The 27,124-nt window shown below is 57.4% G+C and overlaps 1 protein-coding gene across 3 annotated transcripts in view; it reads right to left on the bottom strand.

Moving 5' to 3' along the window:
- PKNOX2 (PBX/knotted 1 homeobox 2) overlaps positions 1–27,124 on the bottom strand; it is a 241,786-nt gene that overhangs the window by 55,095 nt on the left and 159,567 nt on the right. For 2 of the 3 annotated variants that reach the window (XM_036014674.1, XM_028527641.2), the window contains exons 4-5: positions 21,755–21,863; positions 7,600–7,739 (exon numbers count right to left, since the gene is read on the bottom strand). In XM_036014674.1, the coding sequence (XP_035870567.1) occupies positions 7,600–7,739; positions 21,755–21,841 (227 nt within the window). In that variant the 5' untranslated portion in view covers positions 21,842–21,863. The remainder of the gene's footprint in view (positions 1–7,599; positions 7,740–21,754; positions 21,864–27,124) is intronic. The other variant, XM_036014675.1, reaches the window with a different exon arrangement.

Here is a 27,124-nt window from a genome sequence, read left to right as displayed (position 1 = left end):
CCCAGCCCCTGCCCCCCACCTCCACGCACACTAGCAGGGGGCCTAACTCCTGGGGGCAGATCCAGTCCAGCCCTGATCACAATGACTCCTCCAGACGAAGCCACCACTCACTGCATGTCTTCTACCTGCCAAGGGCTGTCTTGTTCACATCGGTTATCTCCTTTAATCCCAACATCACCTTGTGAGACAAGTCATTGGGATTCCAGTTCTGCATCTCATGCTGGTGTGCCTCGTCCTCGCCAGGGCCCTGGACTCCTCAGCTCTGCCTGGGCCAGGTAGATGCAGGCGCAGCAGGCACAACAGGCGCAGCGGAGCTGTGGGCGCAGCAGGACCCACTGGTTGCACACATGCCTGCTTTCTGGGCCAGCCAGGGCAGCCTCGGGGCCTGCATCGGGGTGTGCGGAGGCTGGGCCGGGGCGGGGGGGGAGGGTCTTCAGATGCCTGCAGGAAGGGCAGGGACAGGCTTGCCTGGTGCCAGGGGAGAAGGGGCATGGTTTTATGTCCAGATTATGGCTCCAGCAGGGTTGCCCGCCTGACTACAGGCAGCAGCTGAGATGTTAGTTCTATGCCAGCAAATCCACCTCCTTCAAAATCCACTTCTGGCAGGAGTGTCTGCCATAGCCCCCAGCCCGTAAAGCCCAAGGCAGGATGCAGCCTGAAGCATCTGCTTCCAGCACCTAGTCCAGAAGCACCCGGTCCTGACTCCAGCTTGGCGTGGCTGGCCTTCTTCCACACCATTCCCAGGCCACCTCGCCCAGCACGTTCCGGGAGCGACCAAGGGCCCTGCCATGGAAGACACAGGGTTAAGCTCCAGGGTCAGCTCCCTGGAGTCAGAACACCCTTTGGTCACGAGGTGGAAGAGTTCCCTCAAAGACACTTCATTAGGATGGACCAGTTCCCAGGGTCCTGGCCGGGTTGCTGCTCAGAGGACCGTCACCTCTGTCTAGCCCCAAACTGGGGGTTCCTCCCACCCCGTCTTCCAGCCCCACCCCAGGAAAGGCAGCTGGGCTACCATTCCCTGGGGTTTTACCTCCCTTAGGATAACTAGTGCAACTCTCCCACGCTGCACTGTGGGCCAGCAGCTTGCCGTCAATTCCACATACACTTTTCTGAGCCCATCCTATGTGCCAAGTTCATACAACAGCTACTTTCTATGGTGTCTTTCCCCCACTCTTCAGACTGAGTTTTTCTTCTTGAGAACCTTTCCTGGAACCCACTGCGACACTTTACACACAGCAGAGCTCGGTGCACGTTTAGCTGGATGGTGGGGCGAAGGCTACCCGTCTGGGAGCCCTCTCCCGTCTAGATTTTTGCCACATCGCCTCTCAGCTTTACTTTGCAGCCTGACCAAGCCCTGCTTGCATTCCCCCAGACTTCTGGTAGCAGCGAGCACCCGCAGAGGGCTCGCCTATGCCAGATTCCTTTTTCTAATCCTCACACCGAGGATATGTTTATTGATTTTAGAGAGAGGAAGGGAGAGAGAAATATTGATTGGTTGTCCCCCACCCTGTACGTGCCCTGACTGGGATTCAAACTCATAACCTAGGGATGTGCCCTGACTGGGAATCAAGCCCACAACCTTTTGGTGTATGGGACGATGCTCCAACCAACTGGGCCACCTGGCCAGGGCCATATGCCAGCTTCTTTACCAAGCTCTTTATATGCATCACCTCACTTAATCCTCGTGAGGATCCTGATGAGGAGGGAGCACTGTTTTTAGCTCTACTTTACAGGTGAGGAAATGAGGCCCAGGGGTAGTGCCCAGCTGTGAAGTCAGGAGGCAAACCCAGGCAATCTGAGTCCACAGGCCGTGACCCTCACCCTGGACTCCACCTGCCTGAACGCACCTGACCCCTTCACATCTCAGACAGCCCCCGGGGCACACACCGGCCCCTCCGTTCCAACCCTCTCACCCCAGTCTACCTAGCAAACGCTGATCTGTGTGTCCAGTATTGTCACATAAGATCTAATTTCCATCTAGCTATTACTGTTTTCTTTTTACAGTTAAGAAAACAGAAGCTCAGACTCATAGATAGAGAGCAGGCTGATAGCTCTGGGGGCACTGGTCAGGGGTTGGAGGGATCGAGCAGAAAAGAAAAAGGGCTCATGGACATGGACAGCAGCGTGGTGATTGCGGGGCGGGGAGGAGGTGGGTGGAGGTGGAAGAGGGTAGAAAGGGGGGTAAATGGTGGTGGAAAAAGTACAATAAAAATGTTTAAAAAAAGAAAACAAGAGGCTCAGAGAGATTAATGTGCCCACGGTGACAAAGCTAGTTATCATCAAGTCTATTTTCAGAGCTCGTCCCACTGTCCAGCGCAGCCGCTCTGCGGCATTGGCGCCTCGAGCTACAGGACCATCCGGACCAAGCCGGGGACTCCAGTGACCTGCAGAAGGGTGGTCGCCAGGGAGCCATGTGGACGCTGCCGCTGCCGCTGCCCTGTTCCGACCTTTCCCCAGATGAGTGCGGATTCTAGAGGAACCCAGTCTCAATGAGAAAGGAACAAGCATGGTATAGACAGGGCTCTAGAAATGAGTGTTGCTTTTATTGAACTAGAGTGGGACAGCAGGTCACACAGGAGCAGAGGAGGTCTGAGTTTGCGGCTTGTGGAGAGAGGGAGAGCTGGAAGTGCTGGAAGGAAAGGTCACAGTTCTGAAAGCTGAGAAAATAAAGAGGCAGAAGAGTGATGTGGCGCTTGGCAGGGTTTCCGGAGCTGCTGGGAAGGAAGCTGTTCGTGCATTAAGCAGGAAAGGCTTGGACTCGACTTGGACAAGGTGGGGAAGTTGGGGGTGAAGGGGGAGCCTTTACTCAAGCGGATGAAAAGAGAGAGACAGTGTTGGGTACGCTCTAGAGAGGAGAGAATTCACTGCGTCAGGGTTAAGGGAAAAATCACAGTTGCCAGCTCTTACAAAGCCCGCACTCTGTGTGAGGCACTGTTCTGAGTATTAATATATTAAGAGAGAACTTTCAAACTCAGGATCAGGCATAGACCAGACAAGCCAGGGAAGACCAAGGTCATGGCTAAAGACAGGAGTAAAACCATTCCAAAGAATCAGTTGTAGATGTGCTGAGCTGTTTAAACACAGAGACTGTGCGCCTGTAACTTGACCACCTGCGTGGGGTTTGCACTCGAGGCAGGCGAGGGCCACCTGGGCCTCTTTTCCCAACTCTGCTTAGCGGCAGCACATTGGTAGCTTGAAATGGGCCGCTGTGTGGGCATCTACACTTTGGAGATTGGCAAACGCTACAGATCAGGGCTCTCCTCGCCCCTCGCCCTGAGAGTCAGTCCACCAGCACACCACCTGGGACCACGGCAGGTCCACGGGGCACTGCCCGGCCCAGGTGGCGGTTCTATTCGACAAGCACTGATGTGGCACGTCAGCCAAGCTGCTGACTCTAAGGCGGCACGCGGTGCGCTGGGGACAAACCAGTGAATAAAACAGACACAGGCCCTGCCCTCACCGAGTTAACAGTCTGGTGCGGGGACAGAAATAATGTTCACACGATCAATTCAATTGCGAGTGATGCCACAAAGGAAGAAGACAGCCGACTCTCGAACACCTTGAGTTTGAAATGTGTGGGCCCAGCTACACAAGGAGTTTCCCCGCGCTGCCCCAATAAATACATGGCCCTCCTTATCCGCGGCTTTTTCATCCACGATTCAACCAACTGTGGGTCACACGCCAACAGCATTTTGCATTCCCAACTTGGGTTCCCCGACTGTGGACCAAAAGTACCGTGTTCTCTCTGCAGCTGGTTGAATCTGTGGATGCGAAGGGCTGACTGTAGTTAAGTTTTGGGGGGTTTTTGACTGCCCTGGGGTCAGCACCCCTAACCCCCTGTGTTGTCCGAGGGTCACCCTCTGGGCTGCGGCAGGCTTTCACCCTCTGCATCTGACCGGAAGCTCAGATCTCTAGCATTGTTAACGGAGAAGCAAAGCACAACGGCCCCACTGTTTTCTCAGTGCTCAGGCCTCCGTGCGGCATTTCCCGTCAGTAACAGGCAACTTCTTCAGGCCGGGCGGGCACTTCCCGGGTTCTCAGAGAGGCTTTCAGCCCTAGGGGTGAGAACCGACACGGGAGCCTCAGAGCAGTCTCAGCAAAGCCAGCCTCCTCCTCCACTCGCACCTGGCCAGGCCCAGCTCCCTGCCTCGCTCCTGCTCCCCAGGACATCACGGTTTCCATGGGAACCCACTCACTTCAAAGGGGAAGGAAGGAGACAGAGGGGAGGAGGGAGAGTGAACGCTGAATTAACCTCAGCCTCTCGGCCCTCCTCTGCGCTGCTGCTGGAAACCCAACCGCCAGGTCGGGCAGCACCAGAGAGAGACGGCCCAGGCTACACTGTAACTTCCTCGGGGAAAATCTGGGGCTGAGGTGGGGGCTCAGGAGGAGAGACCTGAGTGGGTCCAAGGGTGCAGGCCCCACTGTGCGTGGTGGGGGGGCCTCCTCCTCAGACCCCCTCTCAGTATTGTTCCTGGGCACAGACATAATCACCCGCGATGCGCACCCAATCACGGGATCTGCTCAGACCAGACTGCAGTCATTAATCTGCGGGGACTCCTGGCTGCCTGGCTGATTAGCCCAGATGATGTTCTGGTACGATCCAATTAAAGGCGGACCGGGCCTCCCCTCTGCCCCTCCATGCACGCGTGCGCACACACAGGCGCCTGCATCCGAAGGAACCAGTACATGTCATTAACACGTCCTCATACACAAGTAAAACCTCAGGGGCCCTGGCAGGGCCCCTCCATCACAGGCACCCCTCCCTTTGTCACACTGCCCAGTTGCTGCCCTGTGGGGGTTGGGGGGGGTTGGCAGGGAGGGCCTTCCCCTACTCTTTCTTTATCTGTGGTTCTGGGAGGGGCTGCGTGGGGGCTCCCAAAAGTCAGTATGGGCACTAATCTGAATTGAAAGGGTCTTGTTACATTTATTGACATGAAATGCCAGCTCCCTGAGTGGTTTGGAGCAGCCAGGCTGCCCCAGGCAGACAAATCTAATTAAAATTACCCGACCCTACAGAGGGCCGGGCTCCCTCCCAGTCATCTCAAAGGGCTGCAGAGAGGGCAGCTGGCACTAATGGGAGAGGTGTGGCTGTGGGAGAGGACCCCGGGGCAGGGGGCGGGCAGGGGCTGCAGAGCAGAGAGGCTGGGCCACCTGCAGAGATCAGCTGGGCACACTCCAAGGGCTGTGGGGGTCAGCCCGGTGGGAGAAGGTAAAGCCTGGGTTTGAAGGCGGACAGGAAGAAGTGACGCCCCCGTGGACGCTTCCCACAGGGGACCACCTGTCTGCCCTGCAGCTTGGCCGTGGTGGGGAGGGAGCCTGGGATCCTGGAAAGGGCTTTGGAGCCCAAGGGGCGATTGGTGGGAGCAAGGGGACCTCTATGGTTCATGCCAGACATGGTGCCAGGCACGTGCATGGGCTGCATCTTGAACCAGTTGACGAGTTTCTGCCATGAAACTAAAGCTCAGAGGTTATCACAGCACTAATCTGGGGGTCTCTCCAAACTCCAATCTGTGCCCACTCCAGGTCCCTGCACCCAGGGGTGTGGGTGGGTGCCCAGGATCGGGCTTTCATGTGCATATGAATCGTCTGGGATCTCGTTACAGGCAGATCACCAACTCTTAGGCCGGAGTGGGGTCTGAGATTCTGCATTTCTACTCAGCTCCCAGGTGGCGCCAGGCTGCTTGCTGTGGGCCATCCTTTGAGTAGCAGTGATCTAAATGGGGTGTCATGGCTGTACCCCAAGTCATCAGACCATCAGACAGTTTCCAGAGGCCTGTCGTTTTCCTCTCCCATCTTGCACCCCCCACAGAAGCACCAGCCCACCATGCAGGTTAACTCACAGGCAGCCACGGAGCCTCTTCTCCCCACACCCAGCCACTTCGGCTGCGGCCAAGCCTGGAACACATCAGGTTCTCTGCTGCCTGGAAGGCCCTACTCCACCCACTGCTTCTCCTGGTGAACTCTCCTGCTGGCCTTGAAGGCCACACTCTTACATGGCCTCCTCTGTGAAGACTTCGTGCTAGAGCTCTGTCTGGAGAGACAGAGAACCCGCGCTCTTATCTTTCTAGGGTTTTCCTCTCTCCCCTGCAGTCCAGCATGGGGCCCCACATAGAAACAGTGAGGGTTCAGTAGAAGCGCGTGAAAGAAGGAGGGGAGGGATGACAGGCACGCCCAGCCCCCTGACGGGGTGTGCTGGCTGGCCCCCCAGCTTTGAGTCTGTCTGACAGGACTGTCCAGATTGTGGTGTTCTCTGGGGCCCAAGACAGAGCACACACGTGGCCTGCAGGCAGCTAGGCCTGCGCACTGGACGGGCGGGGAGGGGAGGAGGGAAGGGGGAGTCAGCACTGTGATTTATTTTTTCCTCCAGGCCTGGCAAGGACCCTTGGGCCAGGATCTGTGGACCAGAGCCCGCTGTTCTGAACTCCCAACTGTTGGCATTAGAGGCATTCAGCTCACCTGAGCAACTAAAAATAATGCTGATGATAATGATAATAACAGTGATAATCACCACCATTACCATAAAGGTGCTGTCATTTGGGGGTGGGGAGGAGCGAGGAGGAAGGAATCAATCTTCTTTCTATGCACCCTGGGTGGCCCACTGCGCACGTTGAGCCGTTAGCACCTGCCAGCCACAGGTGAGCCGAGCTCGCCGGGACGGGACGCATGGACGTCTATGCTCGAATGGCGGCCGTGAGCAAGGCTCCAGCCTCAGGACTGAGCGTGACCCGAGCGCCTTCTCTTAGTGCCGTGTGCTCCCCGTGGGCAAGTGGGAGTTCGGTCCCTGCTGGAGCCCCACTCAGGCCTGCCCTCAGGTGGCTCCAGCTGCTTACCAGCCTTGGACATCAACAAGACTGGCCCTGAGTGCATACCCTGCTCGGGACCATCCAGGGCCCAGCCCTGGGGGCAAGGGCTGGGGCAGAGCAAAAGGAAATGAGTTCCTGCTCTCAGCAAGCCCCGCATTTGGGGAAGGTGCCAGAACCTGCACAGCTGCACACAGCACCTGTTGCTAAAAACCAGAGATTACCGTGAATCAAGATGTGGTTCAAGGAACAGCTGCATGAGCGTCCCAGGAATGCTTTTACAAGTTCATATTCCTCTTCCTAGAGCTTAACCTACGGTTCAGCATTTCAGAGCAGGGAGCCCCAAACATGCATTTTAACAAGCTCTGCCAGTGATTTTCCGGCATGCTGAAGTCTGCATGATACTGAGTCCTAGATGGTGAGATAGGTATCCAGTGCTCTTGTCGGAGAAAAGGCAACGAAAAGGCGAGGAGGCAAGGGAGGGGTCCCCAGCAGCTGCTGTTTGCTGAGCTGAGCGTTTCTGGCTCATTAGGGCTCATCTCCCCAGCTGGGATGAAGAAGGGCTCCCCCTGGAAGATACTGCCCAGAAAGTATCGTAGACAATTCCAGAAAGCTAGCGTCCACCCACAGTGGCCAACTGAGGGGTCTCTGCATTGATTTGAGAGAGAAGCTGCGAAGGGAGCAGCTGTCGGCCATTGTCTTGGACCAGCCCACCCACTGGCTCGCCATCTCCTCTCCCACAGCTCGGGCCTGAGGCCGGTCTGTCGGGGGCTTCTCAACACAGCTGACGCTCTCCTACCTGTACACAGCTCGCTTGTCAGCCTCCAGCTGGGCCTGGGGGTCGATGGGGGCGCTGGGCACGGGAGTGCTGGCAGCAGCTGCGGGGGCGGAGATGTGGACAGCCTGGGCCTTGGAGGGTGTCTGAGCAGTTGCCGTCATCTGCAGGGAGAAGAAAGGGGAGGTGGCGGGTCAGCGCGGCCAGGACAGCTGCTTCCTCAGCTGCAGCTGGGAGCCCGCCTCGGCCCGGGGGCGTGTGTGTGGCTCACAGACGTGTGGGAGGGTCTGTGAGCGTGCATGTGCTACAGTGGGAAGAAAGCACATCTTTCCTCAAATAAGAACGTTCTAGAGAACAACACAGGGCCTTCCAAGCCGAGGGAGCAGGAGCACACTTTAAAAGAGATGAATCTTCCTGCAAGGGGAGGTGGCGACCTCTGTCCAGAAGCAGAAAAAACCAGAGTGATGGCGCTTTAAACTGAGCTGATGAGCCATCGGGGACGTGTCGGGCAGGGTGAAGTTTGATTCGATGCCTTTGGACAGGAGGAAAGATTCGCTGAGTCAGTTCTCTTCTGGGCAGAGGTCTATTCCATTCAACGCTAGCCAGGGGTAGCTGTTTTAACGGTTTTTATGGAAAAGGACTGATTCTCCAAATTTGGTTTAACCAGGTACTTGAAGATAATCGGATTTTAATGGACAATGGGCAGACTTCTTTTATTTAAAATTCTTTTCTTTTTTTAAGTTTTAACTTCTTTTTAGATTTTATTTATTTATTTTTAGAGAGAGGGGAAGGGAAAGAGAAGGAGAGAAACATCAATGTGTGGTTGCTTCTCACACGCGCCCCACTGGGGACCTGGCCTGCCACCGAGGCATGTGTCCTGACTGGGAATTGAACTGGTGACCCTTCAGTTCGCAGGCTGCCACTCAGTCTACTGAGCCACACCAGCCAGGGCCAGACTCCTATTCTTAACCATAACAAATATTGAGAGCGGTTGTTTTCGTCCTGCTGTGTTTTAGAAAGTGCCTCCAGGGCCCTATTTTTTTTTTTAATCAGAGCAACTCCTTTAAATATCATATGTTGAATTTTCTTTCTGTACAAGATGTTATTTAAAGAAACGGTTAAGTGGCTTTAAAATTTGTTGCTAACCACCAGTACAGAATATAATGCTTTTACACTTCCTTAGGCCCCTAAGACGTCACGAATGCTGACCCGTCTCAGCTGGGGCCTCCCTCCAGCCTGTCCGTGGCACCGGGTTCACTCTCGCTGCACACCCGCCCACCCCCGCCCAGGCCCGGGCCCCTGTGCTGTGGGGCTCACAGACTCCTCTGCCTCCCGAACTGAAGCTCTGTTCACATGTTTGCCCCCAGCACCCGAGTGGCACAGAGGGGATGCTTAGTATTTGTTGAGAAAATACATGAATGAATAAACGAGTGAATACACCTTGAAAGAATCAGATATTTTATAGCCAGAAAGTTTATCATATGATCTAGGCCCCTGCTCCCTGGAAGAAAAACTAGCGTACGTCCATGAACACAGCGCAGTGTGGCTGGTGCCGACATCCCCGGGACAGCGGCCGACTCACTGTCCTCCCTGCGTCCCTGCTCAGATGCCTGTCCCCAGAGAAAAGGGGTGCCCCTGCGCCCCTTCCCTCGCCTTATCGTCGCCCTTAGTGTGACCATGAACTACATACGTACTTCCTGAGTTATTTGCTCTCCCACCTCCAGCTAACATTTAAGCTCATTTAAAAGGGCTCGATTTAACTGTTGTATTCCTGGGGCTCAGAGTAGCCTGGCACTGGTAGATGCTCAATAAGTATTTGTCAAATCAATGAATTGAATTAATCAATGATGGTTAGTGAATGAGACTGAGACTATAAAAGAAATAGATCTGCTTTACTCTGCTGCATCCCCCTCAGTTTTCGCTGGGATGGAACATCCTGGTCACTGTCAGCTGAGCTGGGGGACGTCCCCAGACTCAGCGCACAAGAGCTGGACACGCACGGCGGTCCCGAGAAGCCAGCGGACAGCAGCTTGGATGCTACTGTCTCCGGACATTCGCTTTTGACTTTGGGCAAATCCCTCAAGTTCCCCAAGCTCCTCTTTTCTTATCAGTAAGCAAACTGGCGTCCTTTTAGGGTTCACGAGTATTAAAAAGATACTATAAGGAAGAACATAGAAACGAATGTTCCAATCGTGAAAACAGAGAAAGAAGGTGGAATCAGAAATACTGAATATTGCCAATGTTGGTCTGGGCCCCATTTCTTTCACTCACAAGTGCAACGGACTGTCTCCTCAATGTTTCTCGAGCCCCTGCCGTGTACTGGGCGTTGTGCTGGGCTCACCAGGCCGAGTGCCAGCTCTAAGGGAGCTCAGCCCCTGCAGGTGGCATGGCCGCCGAGCTGGCAGGGCAGGAGGGTGCGGTGGACGTGGATGCATGGTGCCGGCGACCTCAGCACGGCACCTCCCATGACATCCCTGGGGACATACGGAGCGACGCGCCTGGGCGGACAATGGTGTGAGCGAGTCCGCTCCCTGGAAGGAGGACGCGAGAGCGCAGACAGATGGCCGCTTGAGGGAGGCTTCTAGGAGAGGGCTCTGCTTCCCGCCTAGCCCTCTTCCTCAATGTTTATACTGGCCACTTAGAGGACATCTGAAGAATGCCCAACAAACGTGTGGGTGACGTGACATCGAGACTGGAAAGATCCTTACACGTGCTGAGATCCTCAGCCACATGCGGAGTCTAACAAGACGCATTTTCATCTACTAAGCCGGAACTTATCACTTCTAACACTTCTGTCAAAAAAAAAAATCAGTAACGTAAGTGCAGCACAGGGGCGACCCGGTTCAGCAGCCGTGCTTTCGCTGACGGCCGGTCCATTCTGGCCAAGGCGTCACACGTCTGTCAAATACACGCACGGGAGAACCGAGGCCGCACTAACACAAGCACGGCTCGCACAAAGCGTCCAGTCCCCCTGCCGACACGGGTGCAGGAAGCACACTCAGAGGGGCGTCGGCCGGGGGAAGGCACTCCGCACCTCTTCGTGTGAGGAGTGTCGGAAGGAATCTGAATGTGTAAGAGAGACTTGGGAGAGGGGGCGATGGAGAGACATGAGAGCCCCCATCGAATAGCAGAACAAAGGGGTCGATTCTACCAGCTTCGGGGTGCGTGCCTCAGAGGGCCAGACTACCAACTGTGCAGTCTGCCTGAACTGAGATGGATTCAGGCTCACCCCGAACAAACTCCCAAGCCTCCAAGCTCCCCAAGGCTGAGCCAGGCTGTCTCCCGGAGACTGGCTGGGCCTGGCGGAGGCTGACCGGTCAGCTGGGCCCCTGTGCAGGGTACGGAAGCATTCTAGCCGGGTGGCTGGGGTAGGTGACATCTGAAATCCCTTCCAACACTAGCAGGCTCAGACTCCATGAGCGTGCTTCAGTCACCCCCGCCCCACCCCCGCCTCCCCACCTGCCCCTCAGAGCTGGGGCGAGGCTCGGGCTAGGTGATGCATCGCGTGTGAGAGTGCTGGGGAAACTCTGAAGTGCTCCCCAGGTGGAGGAGCGATGGTAAACACGATTCCCAGACTGTGTTTCTTCCCTAAGCAAGGCATAGCTCTGTCTGCACAGCCCGTTTACGGTGAAATACAAAGCCCGCTGCTGTGCTCCGAGGAGACCGCAGCACACCCCGCACATCCTGCGCAGCCAGCAAACTGGGGGTGGGGGCTGGGCAGAGCACCGCACAGACGGGAGGACTGGCCTTTTCAACGAGGGGAATGAGGCGCAGAGGAGGAGAGCCACACTGGAACAGTGTCTGGGGAAATTTCTGGGAGATCAGAGAAGCCGCAGAGAGTGGAAGGAGCAGGGGATCCAGGCCCTGGGTTTGATGATCCTTTGTTAATTACTAGCTATACATTTTAGGGTGAATTCCCTGAACTTTAGGAGGCTTGGTTTCCTTATATGTGAAAGGCAGGGGTAACACCTACTCCCTGTGAGGCTGTGAGGGTTAATCAAGAGAACAGGACGATGACTAGTAGACAGGGGTCGGGTGGGGGTGGGGGCAGCGTTCCCTGGAAGGCCGACGCTGTGAGCTGTGGGGCTGTGTCCAGAGCCTACGCAGGGTCCTAAGGCTCCAACTTCTAACCCTAGGGTCCTCCTCAGGACAAAGACCCGGGCCCACAGTGGCTCCCCACTCTTGCCTCCATAGATGCTACAGGCTCTGGATTCTGTCATTCAGCTGGACCCACACTTGCCTTAAGCTGGGTGCCAAGGGCCCTGACTGACCTTGGTCTGTGTCACCTGGAGACGGAAGTCCTGACCCTGTCCCCTCCTGAAACGGAGTGGGAAGGGTGGGGGTTGTAAGCTGTGTCTGGAGACGCTGACAGTGTAGACTGACCATGGAGATGGGCTGGAGGTGCTCCGGGGGTGACTTGGGGGGAGCCGGGGAGCAGCACACCTGCCTGGCCACCTCAGCAGCTCTTCCTGCTATTGGAACGCCCCACAGAAGCCTTCTCTTCCGTTAGGCGTCACCCCCGCCACCCATGTCATTGTGGGGCAGAGTGGGCACATCCGCTCTAACGAGCTGATAAAACATTTCTGCAGCTTTTGTGCTCAGCAGCAACCCCCTGCAATAGGTTAGTGTGATCCCCATTCTACGTGTGAGGAGCCCGAAGCCACGGAGGAGAAGAAGCTTCTAGACATCACAGACAGTTTGTGCAAACGCTGGGGCAAGAGCCAAGGGCGTTCTGCCGGAATCACACCGTGTGAATTATTGTATGTAATTACTTTCCTTTGAAGAGGAGCATGGGAAGATCCCCCACCCCCATCCCCGAGTGAAAAGGAGGGCAGAGAGGAAGGGCGCCGGAGTCAGGACGAAGCTTCACTTCCCAGCAGCACGTGCTCCTGGGTCTCCACCCAGCTCACAGGGTCCCCCCTCGGGCCCTGCTTCTCCCACCCTGTGAAGTGCTTCCGCGTGGAGCCCGAGTAGGAAGGCATGGGTGGTTTATTAGTCAAAGGTGGCTCAGGGCTGCTTCCTGCGGAGGATACGAAGGAGCTGGGGGACTGAGGCCTGAGAAGCCCCAAGCCTGCAGGGTGCCCAGGCCCAATTGTGGTTGACTGCCGCCTGCTGCCAGCTGCCATTCAGAATTCCTCTCTTCTGCTCATGGGAGGTGGAAGCAGGTGGCTCAGAGTGGGGACCACACCAGGTTTTTCTAGAACCCCACGAGGAAGTTTGCAGAAGCCACTGGCATCAGACAGACCTGAGCTCTGCCTTTGCCATTCACCGTTCGGCGACCTTGGCTGTGTAGCTGGATCATTCAGGGCTCAGTCTGCTCGTTAGTGAAATGTCAGTGGTGCTCCTACCTCCCACCAGCCTCGTGGGCATCACTGTCTCCTTCAGTGGGTCTGGCTGAGCATCAGGGGCAGCCAGGCCTCCTGCTCTGGGCCTCCATAGGGTTCAGCTGTGTCTGCTTCCTCACCTCTCTCAGCCACTAGACAGTGGGCCCTGAAGGGCAGGGGCCACCTTCCCTGTTTCCTGTTGCAGCCCTGGTTTCAATACAGAGAGGGTCCAGGTATCTACTGATGCAGAGACGGCTGGTGAGAGTGGGCGGGCCTTTTCATCAAATGGTACCATGACTTTCTTGACCCCAAATGCCTCAGGCTACAACACAGAAGTCACAGTCCCTGATGTACGGGGCGTGGCAGCATCTAGCCCAGAGCCGGAGACCATCAGATGCAGCACGAAGTGCCAACAGCGGCATCTAAGGGACGGGACTCTCTGTCTGTGTGACGTGGGCCAGCCGTTCACCCTTTCTGATCTGGGGCCCTCATCTACGGAGTGGGCGCCACGATACGTAAGGCCCGGGGCTGTTAGAAGTAAGAGATGATGCTCGCAGAGCAGATGGCACTTGGAAGACACTCAGCTCATGGGGGTTACGTGAACATAATCCACATGGCCTGCAGCCCACGGCCAGGCTGCTTTCACTTCTGCCACATGGGCCAACCTGAGGGCCCTGCCCCTGCTGAAGGAGGCTGCTTGCCTGTATAAGCGCCCAGGGAAGTGGGAGAGGGCACCGCGGTGCTGTGGAAGGTGACATTACCCATCACTAGCTATGTCACCTTGGGCAAGAGACTCAGCTCCTCTGAGTTTCAGTTTTCCCTCAGGTAAAAATGGAGTTGCTAACGCCTCTTCCCAGAGCCGCAGGAAACCACAATGAGGGTGCACTGCACACGGTGGGTGTCTCCCCTCTGAATGCAGCCCCACACTCTGCCCAAGACAGCCCAGGAGCCACACCCCCCGTGTCCCCGACATATGCCCTTCCCCCACAGATGGCCCTGCTCTTTGTGACTTTAAACAGCTTCTCACAGGGTCCTTTCTGCAAACCCTGGACAACCTAGGCCTGCAGCTTCTCCACATGTCCACCTCAGTGGATACCCACCCCGGGCAGGGTGAGAGCTGCCCATGGCCAGGGCCTGCCCCACCAGGCCACGGAACAGGGAGGGGGATGTGGCACAGGCCTTGCCCGGTAGGGGGTGTGCTGGGCTTGGCCAGGAGCGGGCACTCCCTCAAGGCCACGGCCAGCAGCAGAGCAGGATCTGGTTTCCTCCTGACCAGGAGGGAGTCCAAGAACCTGCGGGGAGGTCAGGGCTTGAAGCAATTTGGTAAATATGAGGTTGGGCCCGAACAGGTAGGAAGCAGCAAGGGATGTGGCCGATGTGCTACGGGGCAGGCACTGCGGCAGGCCTGGGCCTGCCCGCTGACCCCGGCCTTGTCTCCGGTGCAGCACCCCCACCTATGGGCACCGGATCAGACCCCACTGTGCAGGGCTGTCTGAACCCACCCTAAGATTTACATCCTGGGGCCTCTGCTCCCACAGCTGCCTCTGTAGGAAGTGTCCACGAGCCCACCCGGCCTCCCTCCTGGCCAGGCATAAGCCCACTCCTTTTCCTGCTCGTCCAGGGCACCGAGTCTCCCAGGAAGCCTTCCCAATTCTGCACACCCCCCCACCCCAGGTAGCCGTGCCCCCCACCTGGTGTGTCTGTGTGTTAACCCTAATGCCAGGGACACTATGGGGCCCTTCCCAGTCTGTCTGCCTAGTGGACTGGTTTCCCAGCTCCCGTTACCATGCTGGCTGGTGGTGGGCTCCCCATGTGTTTGTCGAATGACTGAATGACTAACCAAATGGAGGAGGAGTGAGTGATGTGTCAGAGGCTCAGGGATCCAAACTGGGATGGGGCCGACAAGGGCTCCTCCAACTGTCCATCCCCCACACCCCACCCAGAGAACACAACAGGGGCAATTTAGCTCTAAGAAGCTCCTGGAACAGGAGGCCTGGGTCACCTGCACTGATCCCAGGCTGACGGGTGGGACAGACCATGGAAATGTTACCTGGAGCTGTAACATGGGAGTCTTGACTAACTAACTAATCTTACTAGAACTCATAGGCAGTAGTTTGCAAAAGGAGGCTTGTGAACTGTCCACTGGCCTTGCCTGCACTTCTGGGGCGTTACTGACGTGTGGCTCGTGGGAGGGAGGCGGTGCACTCGAGCCCGAGTCTTTCACATCCCAGCTTTGTGCACTTCTGGGAGCTGTCTGCCCCCGCCCTGCCGTCCTTTCCCAGGAACCTTGTCCTTGTTTATAATAGTGCCGACCAGCGATTGCTAGGAGGGCCCTTCAGGGGTGTGTGAGAATTGCAGTGTGCACACATTGTGTGTGCATGTGTGTGTGTGTGTGTTCGTGTTTGTAAAGGGGTGTTTATCGCTAGAATCACACATTTGATACGCCTGTTGTGTTCCTAAGAGGAAGGGGAGTACTTCAAGTTCAACCCAGCCTTGGCCACGGGACAGGCCTGGAAGATGGAGCGAAGAATCAGCATCAGCGCTGGGGGGAGAAGAGGCCGAAACCCCGCTGTGCCTCGCCTCGTGCCCCGCTCCCCGCAGTCCCGTGAGGCAGGAGAGCAGAAGTGTTCCCACCTTCTCTGTGAAGAAACTGAGGTCCCCAGTGGACTGCCAGCTCCACTAGGGCAGGAACGATTCATTTCGTGCCCCCAGGACACTGCGCACGCACGGTCTGCAAGACCCCAGGAGGCGCTCCCCGTGTCTGGGACGGGCAGGCGAAGGAGAACCAGCGAGGAAATCCCTCTCCTGCATTCGTTCAGTTCGTCGGCAGTGGGGCTGGGGCACAGCCTGGGGTTCCTGGACTTCTACTACTCGTATGTGGAGTCGCCCACTCCTCCTGCTGCAGACCAGGAGCTCCAAGGATGGCAGACACCCTCGGGCTCCTCCTCCCCCGCCCCCACCCGCTGGGCCCTGCAGACCCTGGAGCTCTGGCAAGGTCTGGGGGAGGGAGGCAGAGCTCCTCGGCTGAGGCTGCTCCGTCACCTGTTCCCTGATTTATTTTAAGCTTTGTATACTGGGGCCATTAACTATTTTTGTAGTTGTTTAGGGCACTCGTCCTGCTTGGAGGCAAAAGGCTAAGACAATAAAATCTCTCTTCTTTGAGTAAATATCAGAATTCAGGCAACAACAAGAGCATCGAATGGAAAGCCTGATGAGGCCGTGGGAGTGGCAGCCTGTTCGCAAGCCTGGGCGCTGGCCCGTCCTCCCCTGGGGGGAACCTAAGGGGCCCACAGTGGGACCTGACGCTGCTCGGCCTTTTACGCGTGAGGACTCCAGGGCTCAAGTGAGCTGGAGCTTGGGGACATGTCCAGTTTAAAGACTCTGGTGGCCCAAGCGGCCAGGGGGAGAGGTCACGGCACACGAAGAGAAGAAAGACCCAGCAGAAAATTAAAAAGGAAAGAGAAGAGTCTGTTTGGAGTTCGTTTGGATGAGTCAAAGCAAGGGCAGGCAGGTCGCCCATAAGGTCCCTGGGGTGCTGCCCCCAGGGGCACAGGGAGCTGTCAATCATAGCCACAGAAAAGGCTTAGGGGGACGTTCAAAGCTGCTGAATTAACTCCATTGCTGCAAAGCAAATGAGTTTCACAGGCAGCTGAGCAGAGGACCCCTGCAAGGCAGGGGCTCCAGCCCTTAAAGAGATGAGAGGAATGTAAAGTGTGAAAACATCTGAACCAGCTTCTGCCCATCACAGCTGCACGGCCCGAGGTGCAGGGTGGGGGGGGTGGGGGTGTTCACAGCCAGGGGCCCGGCCATCCCCTCTGCCTCCAGTTAATGACCCCAGCAAGGGAACCCTGAGGGCTGATCAAAGGTCCAGCTGCCCAGGGTGTCTGCTGCACCGCCCTGCCCAGGTGGGAGTGGAGCAGGGCATGGGAGGGACAGAGGGGTCCGGCCGCCCTGCCCCGGAGGCCCAGAGAAGGTCAGATAGCACCGCCTTGGCCCCAGGTCCCCAAGCTCAGTTTCATGGGGTCCTGAACACCATTCCCCCCACTCCGTGGGCTGCAGGAGGTTGGGGAGGGATGGAGGAACCCGGCTTGAGCCAATGGATCCCGAGGAAATGCCGGACTTCCTCCTGACGTGAGCTTCCCACGTGGCCCTGAACTGGAAGATCTGACTTTGGCCCTGCCTCCCCCTGGCCAGTAACGAGGCTGCGTCCTCGTGAGCCGCCAAATCTTCTTCCTATTCAGTACCATCCACCAACAGGTCACGCCACATAAGTGCCTCGCTACCTACACATCAGTGTGTCCCTGAACTGTTAACCGTGTGCCCTCATCAGAGGGGCGGTGCCTAGCGGGCGAGATGACACCCGCCAGGACGTCTGCTTCCAAGTCTCTCGCGCACGTCGCCACGTGCCAGGGAGGAGTGGACACGGGGAGACCGGACGCTGAGTATGTGCACAGCCGGACCAGATACAGTGCTTGTCTTCCTGTAGGCCAAGGGCAAAGACGTTTGTGGAACGGTCCACCTGCATCTACGGAGGAAGAGCCGGGGTCGGGTGCAGGTAGCAGGAGTTTTTTGTGTGCAGATGAGGTGAGGGTAGGGCAGCTCAAGTCTGGAGGTTTCCTGCGATCTCGGGTGGAGGCACCGTGGCGAGAGCTTTGCTCGGTGGACGATGCTGCTCGTGGGACGTTACGGGAAATGGAGGCCTTGGAGGGCATTCGGAGGTGGAGAGAGTGTACGTGAATGCAGGGTGTGTACCCAGGAGTGAGAGGGCTGCTGTGCTACCTCGAGGATTCTGGGAGAGACTGGAGTGAAGCTCGCTGGGAGGGGGAGCAACAGCAGAGACCTGAATAACTTTGAGAGTCCCTTGAGAATCAGTGGGGCACTGGGCTTTGGGAGGGGGGCGCTGTGAGAGGCCAGGTGGCGGGTGGCCGGGCTGTGGCAGAGTCGCAGAAATTCCCACAATGGAGTGTGTAGGGGGACCACACACCTGGTTTGTGCAGGTCTCCCTGGAAACAGTGTTTTCCTTAAACCATCATTGCAGAACTTCATGCTCCTGGGTGACGTGCCGCTGCCTCGCAGGGCACACGGGAGGGTCACCTGCACCAAGGGCCCAGGTACAGCACGCTGCACCTGAGGGGCTGCAGTTAGAGGCGGCAGGGGCTGCGCATCTGGCGGAACTCAACAGGAAGCCTCCGGGAGGAGGACCCTGGTGACAGGAAGGTCTCCAGTGGTCGCCGCTTCTGTGCTTTCTAAGCTCGGGGTCTGTCTTTAGTGCACGCTGAACGCAGAGCAGCGTCCTCACTGGTGATCACGGAGCTCCCCTGCGTCAGACAGACTGAAACGGACACAGGGCCCAGGCGCCGGATGACCATTAACCTGCTCGGTGCGCCCCACAGCACGGGGCCATGGCCGCTGCTGCTCCTCTATTGAAGTGGGAGGAGGAAAAAAAAAACTCCCCATTTTAATAACTTTATTCCCTAAACTTCAAAAATGAAATTGCCAAGTTAAGAACTTGCCTTGAAAAAAAATTCTAATTTATTATAAAGAAGGTCCGGGGCTTGGGAATTTTTTTAATGCAGATTCCTAATTTTCCAAAGTGAGGTTCTCCTGTGCATTTGAATAGATTATGCTCGGTGCTGCTAGCCCTTAGCACAACGGGAACGTTATTAAAACGACTGCATGGGTCTCAGAGGGAGGGCTCCGCTTCTCGCTTCCTTTTTCATTTTGGGGACTTCATATCAGAGACCGTCCTGTCTGACCGCAGAGGAAATTGGGTTTCCGGGGAGGCGACCTGGAGATGTGCTCAGCTCTGCAGGCCTCGAGGAGACAAGCCGTGCTGAGTCCCCAGGTAATGAGATCAGACCTCAAGGAACCAGCAGGAAGCGGGGACCCTTTCCACAGGGCCTCGTGCACCTGCCCTGCACTCCCACTGGGCCCGGCTTTCCTGAGGACACTGCGTGTCAGAGAGCGGCCAGTCCTCCAGGATAATGAGCACTTGAGGGCCGAGGAGTAGGGCTTCCGCTGAGAAGCGGGCTCAGCCTCTTGACATCATAGCGCGAGGAAGGCGGGAGGACTGGAGCAAGTGCCCCCAGCAGGGCACTCACAGGGAAGACCGTCCTCTGCGCGAGCCACTCTCAGCAGCCCCCGAGAGCGGGGTGTGGGGGGCCCTCGGAGAGCCGGCTGGCCTCCAAGTCTAGCACTGGCCCAAGAGATGGCCTTTCCAAACCGGGGGCCTGGGCCCTGGCCACCGCACCCACCACTGCCCTCCCACCCACTCCGTTGCTGCCGAACTCCTCCCACCATTCCCGTCCGGATCAGTTTCCTTGGGAACCAGCTCCAGCCCAGGGAAGCCCCATGGCAATCTAGCTATAGCCTGCTGGCCTAGCCAAGGCCACAAAGACCGCTGACCCCGGCCTGGTGACAACCATGGATGTGAGATTTCCTGTCAGAATCCTCATTCCTGGATATCTGGGGTCACAAACAGGTGTGTGGCTTCCCCAGGGCAAGCTATTCCCTTGCTGCAAATGGGAGTTTTCTTTTCCCTTCCTTCCTTCCTTCCTTCCTTCCTTCCTTCCTTCCTTCCTTCCTCCCTCCCTCCCTCCCTCCCTCCCTTCCTTCCATCTTTCTATTCCCTTGCTGTAAATATGAGTTTCCTTCCTTCCTCCCTGCCTTGCTCCCTCCCTTCTCTTCCTTTTAATGTGAGTAGTGTCAATGGTGCAGTACTGATGACCCTTTGGAGAGGAGAGCCTTGGGAGAGTCCCTGTGCCAGGAAACTGGAGCCTCCCTTTCTCACTCACAGGCCAGGACAGCTCAGTGGTGGCTTCCAGGGCGCTGAGTGCCTTAGCGCTGCTGCCCCGCCTCCACACCCTCCGTGGGCAGCCGGGATGTGATAAGGCTCAGCTGTATTCGGAGGCTCCTCTACCAAATGGTACCTGAATCAGCATCCGTGGGCAACACAGGCCTTCCTGCGGCTCTCCTGCTCATCCCCAGCAAACCCAAACTTCTCCCAGCTGCCCAGACAGCAAAACAGGTCGGGGGAGAGGGAGTAGCTCCTAGCTGCCAACCCAGTGCTCTCCGACCTCCTGGCCCCACCCTGCTCAGTCCCTGATCCTTGGGTGTGGGGGTGAGGCCCTTCGTGCCCACCACCTGCCAAATGCAAGTGGTGTCCTCTTGCCGCTCCCACTGCTACCGTGGGTCTAGGGGAGCAGTATCCCGCTACAAAAGAAACAGCCAAAGTTCCTGCGTGTTTACCAACACTCCGGGGCCCCCAACACTGCCTGAGAGGTGAGGGCACGGGTCCCACGCCTGCTGAGAAGGATGATGCTTGCCCCTGTTGTGGACCCCGGCTTCCCAGGTCTCCACCAGTCCCAGCCACCTGTTCTTCGTTCTCTCTGCAGAGGGAGGGGGCCCGACTGTTGCTCGCCTGGAAGCTTTCACACAGCAGAGCTGTGTCAGTGCCAAGTCCGAGCTGGGGCGATCCGTGGAAAGCTCCCGTCAGGGCGGAGGGTTTGCTGGGTGTGAGAGCAGGTGGTAGGGGAGAGCCGGAAGGAGCCTGGAGCTGATGTGTGGGAACAGGGGTGGGGACGAAGGGAGGTGCGCTCGCAGGCAGGCCAGGAGTCAATGGGCTTTCTTGCTGGACTCTCTGCAAAGTATAATCTCACAGGGAGAGATGCCAGGACCAGCAGAGTGACCACCACATGCTCCCTCCAGGCTGGGGTGTCGGGGTGGGAGGACCTCATGTGAGCCAAGGTCTGCCCACCCTGCGACCGCCTCCGAGCACCCTGCCCTGCTGGGCAGAGCTCAGTGTGGGCTGCCAGAGCAGCCGTGGGCGGAGTGTCTGTGAGGGGGCCTCGGGGAGGGCAGAGGCGGGAAGGAGCGAGAAAGGCCGCCTGGCACACAGCACCGCCCCCGCGCATTTGTTCAGTGAGTGAATGAATAGTCTAGCCGGCTGCGTTTCACATGACAGACACTCGATAAATAATTATTGAATTAACACTGACTTGTGAGACCAGGACAGAGAAAAAGGACAGTGGGAAGGTCAAGGTCAGCAGATGGAAGCCTCCGTGAAAGCAGAGCATCGAGACTAAGTCGGAGTCTCAGAAGAATGAACTGTGGGGCGAGGCCCACGTGGGGGAGCGAAGGGCAGAAGCCATCAGCGCAGGGACGACAGGAGCCCCGCCCACAGAAGCTGGGTCTGGCTTCCAGGTGGAGGGGCAAGGCCACAGGAAGATGGGGACTGGATGCAGCCTTCCATAGGAGCTGCGGCCAGATGGGGGTCTCCAGGGAACTGGGGGGCTGCTGTGTCTGAGCCGAGGGATGGAAACCGGGGACCCGAGGGAAGGTTAGGAGGGCACAGAGAACCAGGCCTGGTCTTTTTCTGGGTAGAAGCTGAGCAAGTCCTGGAGGGAAGGGAAATTCTTCCAACAGGCAGGCAGAGAAGGGCGGACAGAGGGACTCTAGCAACCCTGAATGGGCAAGGGGGGCTGATACACAGGAGCCTCTAATTAAAAAGTGTCCCCAGACACTTGGAGGCAGACTCCCTGTACCTGTGTCTCCCCGAGCAAGGGGCTTGGAGCACTTGCCTGGTGGCCGCTGTGAGCGGAAGCAGACAAGGGTGGGGACAGCACCGTGGCTTGGCGCTCTAGGCAACGGTCCTAGTTGCTGTCGAGTTACCCAGGTGGGATCTGAACCCTGTGCTTGTCAAATGCAACCACTCTCTTCCAGGATCTGCATTTGCTGGGCTCTCCCCAGAGACGCCTCCCCAGACCTGACAGGGAAGAGCCCAGAGTGCACTGGGCCCTGCCCTGGGTGCCTGCAAGGTGACCACCCCTCCCATCGGCTGGTGGACACTCACTCACCTGTGGACTGTCCTGGTAGGGTGGGGGAGGGACATTTTGCGTGGCCATCATCGTCAGAGCTGGGGCTGGGGAGGCATGTTGCATCATGGGATTGATTCACATCAAGGATCTGTGGCAGGAGAAAGGGGCCACACGTTAATACTGGGCACCGGGAGCCCGGGAACCAGCAGGTGGACATCTCAGACTGGGCCACCTGGACTGACCAGACACAGCAAGGGATGAGAGCCCTTTAGGGGACTGACTGGGAGCTACAGGGAGAGGCCTGGGAGGGGCTTGCTGTGAGACGTGACTTGAAAGAAACGATATTCAAATCAGATGTAGGACACCCTGTACACAGCCATGCTCAGTTTAGCACCAGTGGGGGGGTGGGGCTGGGGGGAGGGGCGGGGAGGGGCTGGTGGCAGCACGGGACACACATTAAGACAAGGGTGCTTTCCCAGTCCCAGGCCTTCCGAGCAGCCAGACATACTGTCTGGGCAAGGAGGCCTTGGGCCTTGGCCCTTCCAGCTCCAGTCCCCACCTCTCTGCCCGCTCCCAGGTGTGCTCACCACACCCCCTAGTGGTGGGAAGGGACGTGGGGCTCTGGTCCCCTTCTCCGACTGGAGGGTGGAGGAGGCCGCCCGGGGACCTGGGAACACCTGAGGGCGTGGGGAGCGCCCAGCACCTGCGGGTCTTTCTACATGTGTGTTTGTGATTATGGGCGTATGGAGGTGCTGCCCGTTCTGCGGAGGGAGACTTTCCTGAGGCTTCGCTCCACGTGGAGTGATAGCCACGCAGGGCCAGAGGGACCATCGGAGCCCACTCCTCCTCCTGCTTCTTCCAGAGGAGGAGACAGAGGCCAAGGGGAGTTTGGGGGTCGGGGTGCTACTGAGCAGGGATGGAACCCAGGTCTCCAGGTTCCCAGTTCCTGGTCTGCTCCACTGCATCCCAACCCCCACCCCACAATGGGACAGAGAGCCCCCCGCTGGACCTCACGCCTTCTTTTTGACCCAGAACGTGCTGCTGTAAGTGGAGACAGCCTGGCAGTACCCCCCAGCCTGGCAGTACCCCCCCCCCCGTTCCCCGTAAGAGGGTGCCCGGAGAGCTGTTTAGCTCAGCAGGTGCCCTGAAATGCTTAGAGCTGGGAACCAAAGGCTAGCTTCCTGATACAGGCCTGTCACTGCGGGGCCTGGAGAGGCCTGAGAGTTTCTGTGGGTGCAGGACCTGTCCCCCAGGGGAGGGTGCTGACGAGCTGAAGACCTTCGTGACCCCAGCACTCAGACATCCTTCTCCTCCCTGCCCCCTCCCAACCCCCTCCCCAGGGTCTTTCAGAATGTGCACAGCCTGAACTCTGGGGGAGTCTGAGGGTGTTCTGGAGCTGCCGGATAAAGGGGGGGTCTCTAGGGTGCCACATAGTGTGTGTATGTGTGTGTGTGGTGGGGGGGTTCTTTTTCAGGAAGAGGAGAAAAGGTCAGTTCTGGCTGACCCCAGTCTCCGAGGGGCCAGGTCTGCTTTGACCCTAAGTGCATACGCAAAAGCACCGCAAGTCCAGGGTGCCACTCAAATAAAACTGATAAATGTCAGCCGCGTGCAAGGAGCAGCGCCGGGGGACGAGGGACAGTGGGAGGAGGCGGGGTCTTCTCTGCGAGGTGCATTGTGAGTGCAGGCAGGTGACAGTCCAGCAGGAAAGGGGAAAAGGGGAACGCAGGTGTGCGGGGGGGGGGGGGGGGGGGGTGGCTTTTCCTGTGAAGCCTCTGCTGCTTTCTCCCCTCTCCCCCCGCCCATCTTACTGCAGAAGACGGCCACTAGGATGCTTCTGCAGCAGAGGTGCCCAGGGTTGCCCTGTCTCACTGGGCACTGAGACCCAGATTCGAAAAGAGGCTCCGAGGGGCCCTGAGAGGAGCCCCATCCCCGGGAAGGGAGCTGATGCCCATTTATGTGTCAGGCTTTCGTCTGGGAGGTGGTAAACATTCCAGGAAGGCCAGGGCAGAGTGGAAGTTTCCAGAAGGGAAAAGAAAATGTAGGCTCCTTGAGCAGGGAGTAGGCTGCTTTCAAACTTCCCGAATTAAGGCTTTAGAGAGACTCCAATGGGTGCGGAATCTCTCTCTTTTGGACCCTGAGGGAATAAAGACAATAGGGGTGTCAGGGGTGCGTTAGGCTCAGCCTTTCCTGGGACTCTGGCAGATGAGGTAACTTGTTGGGCCTACAGATCCTGAAGGCAGATCCCTTCTGGGGACCCCGCTGTCAGCTGCTCCTTTGCCTGAAGAAAGTGAACCTCCGTGGGGCTGTAGTGCCAGTAGCCTCCAGCAGAGGGAGCCTGGGGGCAGAATCTGGGGTGGGAGCTCAACAGGCGGTTTTAGGGGTAACTAGTTCCCTCTAACGCGAGGTCTGGGTCGTTCTGCATACTCATTCCAGGACAAAAAAGTCCCAGTGAAGGCAAAGTGGAGGAAGTGCAAAAAGAGGAGGATTTGGGCTGAAGGGAGGAGCCTTTAATCTGCATTCTTTTGTTCGCTGTCCAAGGACTGGGAGGTCAGGTCACTGTAGAGTCACTGTCCCTAGAAATATTTGCAGCAGCAGGGGCTGCCCTGCCTGGGGGTGAGGAGGGGCGGTGAGAGTGCTCTGTGCCCAGAAACAGCCACTGCACAGCTGAGAGGAGGTTTTCCAGTCCGGAGCCGCCTGCCTCAGAGGACGCAGGAAAATTTTCCGAGGATCCAGATGGCCTTTGCCCCTCCCCCTCCCCGGGGTCACCACAGGCCACTAGACCACTGCCCCATTGCCCTCTGAGGCCTTCTTCTGCAAGAGAACAGAAGGCCTTTTCATCAGGGGCTTAAGTTTCCTTCTCTGCTCACTCAGGCACAGCAGCCCCTGGTCACCTGGCACTGCAGAGACCTGCTGTCCTCACCTTTCTCTTCTTCTTCTTCTTCTAATCTGCACCCGAGGACATATATTTACTGATTTTAGAAAGGAAGGGAGGGAGAGAGAGAGAAACATTGATCCCCACTCCCTCACATCTAGTACGTGCCCTGGCAGGGGATCGAACCTGCAACTTAGGTATGTGCCCTGACCGAGGATGGAACCCACAACCTTTTGGCACACAGGATGACCCTCCAACTGACTGAGCAGCTGGCCAGGGCAGGTGCCCACCTTCTTTCTTCACCAGCTCCCAGCACACACGAACTGCCCCATCCTTGGGAAAGCCCACCATCTAGGCGTGGGGCTCGAGGGGCCATGCAGAACCATCTGGAGAAGAATGTGGGATCTGACTTGTCTTGCCTGAGACCCCACAGATGGGGTGTGGGGAACTCCTTGAGCAACTTCTGGGTGCCCGGCCCTTTGGGGAAGCCCACCCTTTCCGCACTTTCTCTGGGAGCCGGGAGGGGAGCAGCAGGCGGCCTCTGAGCCCATGGCAGGGGCCGGGAGAGGCTGCGCTGCCCTGTCCAGAGGCCCCAGTGCTCTGTTACCAGACACCAGGGTGCTCTAGGGCACGCGGCCAAGGCTGCAAATGGAGAACATGCCGGGAGCCATTTACCACAGGGAGATTTCCCGTGGAGGACAGGCTTCTGTCGCAAGATTGCTTTTAATGCTGAAAACCTTTATTATGTGATAGCTGGGGGGGGGGGGGGGGAGAAAAAACACCCTCATGCAACAGCCCCACATGATATCCAAGGAGAAATAATTTGTGTCACTGATATTATCATCAAAAGGAGCTACAAATGCCATTTTCCAGCTCGGGGAACCAGTGAGGCAGCCTGCCTGGGCTGGGGTGGGGGAGGGGCCAGGGAGGACACAGCTTTAGGAGGTAGGAATGGGCAGCTCTCCATCTCCCCAGTTCTCTAGCTCCCCCAGTGAGGTCCTCAGGCTGGAGCCCAGGCTGCAGCCTGTAGACAAACAGGCTTAGAAACAAAAGACCAAGCTCGTTAGGAAGGAGCTCATTAGGACTTGTTGACATGAAACCCATTAGACCAATTAACATTCCATTAACTGTGGGGGCACGGAGGGGTTAATGCTGCCCCCAGTAATTGGGCTGGGGTCCTGGGGTTGGGGGCTCGGGGCCTTAAGGATGAGAAACAAACTCTAATTGGGAACTCTCTGGCCAGCTGGCCCTGTCGCATCTGTTTCTGCTCCGGACCCTAGCTGAGTCCACTCGGCCTCCGGCTGAAGTGGAGAGGGGAGGATGGGCCGGCTGCCCTGTGGCTCTCCGCTGTCCCACCCCCTTGCTCCAGACGGGCGCCTGGCACAAGGACAAGGTGGGCAGTATTTCCACCCTCTTGGACCCTGCGGGTCATGCTTTCTTCATCCAGCCCCTCCCTTCTGGACCAGTTTCTTATTCCTGGGGAAGTCAGTCCCTTCTCTCAGTTGGACGTGCCCCCCCCCCGCCAAAACTCTTCGGAAGAGCTAGAATCTTTGAGGCCCAGAGTCTAATTCATTTGGAGAGTGCTGTAGGTTAGGGCAGAGGGATGGGGCAGGGCACACTGGGGCAGGGCCAGCCAGCCTTCCCCCGCTCCCCTCCGTCCTTCCCTCCCCAGGATGGCAGCTGAGAGGCACTGCCCAGGGTCCCTCAGGAGCCCTTCTCTTCTGCCTCTGACACACGAGCAGTATTTTCATGACTTTCCTCCCCTTGCTACAAGCAGAGGCTGCAGAAGTCCCATTCTCTGTCCAGGCCTCAATCTCCTCATCTGGAAACTCCCCAGGTGCGAGCCTGTGCTTAGGGTCCAAACACCTGGATTCCACACCCAGCTCTGCCCCTTATGTGTGCCCTTCACACGCCACTGTCCCTCTCCAACTGCAAAATGAGGGATTTCACCAGGATGTTCTGAAAAGTCTTTGCCCATGGTTAGCGCTGAATGGACTAGAAACAGTTGGGTGAAGCTTGGGATTGAGGGACAGAGGCCCCTGAGGTCCGAGGGAGCCCTCCTCTGCCCCAGCCCGCAGCCCCCAGGTGGTTAAGTTACCACAGCTCCCCCCCAACCCCCCAGGCCAGCCCCTCTGAGCAGCTGCTCAGACCGGGGTTCTGACGTCTAGACAGATTTGCAGGAGGCTGAAATAACACAATGAACTCAGCAGGAGAGACCAAAAGGCTGCATTAGTAACCAGGCTGGCTTCAACCTCTCCCTCCGGAGCAACCGCCTCAACCTGGAGCAAGCCGTTTATTTTCCTTCAGCCTAGAGAGCTCGGTCCACAATGCTGGTCTCTTGGGCCCAGCGCCCTTCCCGCGGGCGGCCTGTAGGTGGCGCCGCGGAGCCCATTTTAATTGCATTATGTAATATAACCTGTTTACTAAATCGTGTAATCAGTCGCCTCAGGATTTACAGCTTTGGATGTGTATAGAGAATTGGACTTTGAGTCAGATTTAAAAACAAATAAAAATGAGAGACAGCTGCCGATGATAGT

This window comes from Phyllostomus discolor, chromosome 13 (assembly GCF_004126475.2).
Source record: "Phyllostomus discolor isolate MPI-MPIP mPhyDis1 chromosome 13, mPhyDis1.pri.v3, whole genome shotgun sequence".
NCBI classification, from domain to species: Eukaryota; Metazoa; Chordata; class Mammalia; order Chiroptera; family Phyllostomidae; genus Phyllostomus; species Phyllostomus discolor.
Note: the sequence above shows the minus strand (reverse complement) of the source record. Positions and strands in the feature narration are given on the sequence as shown.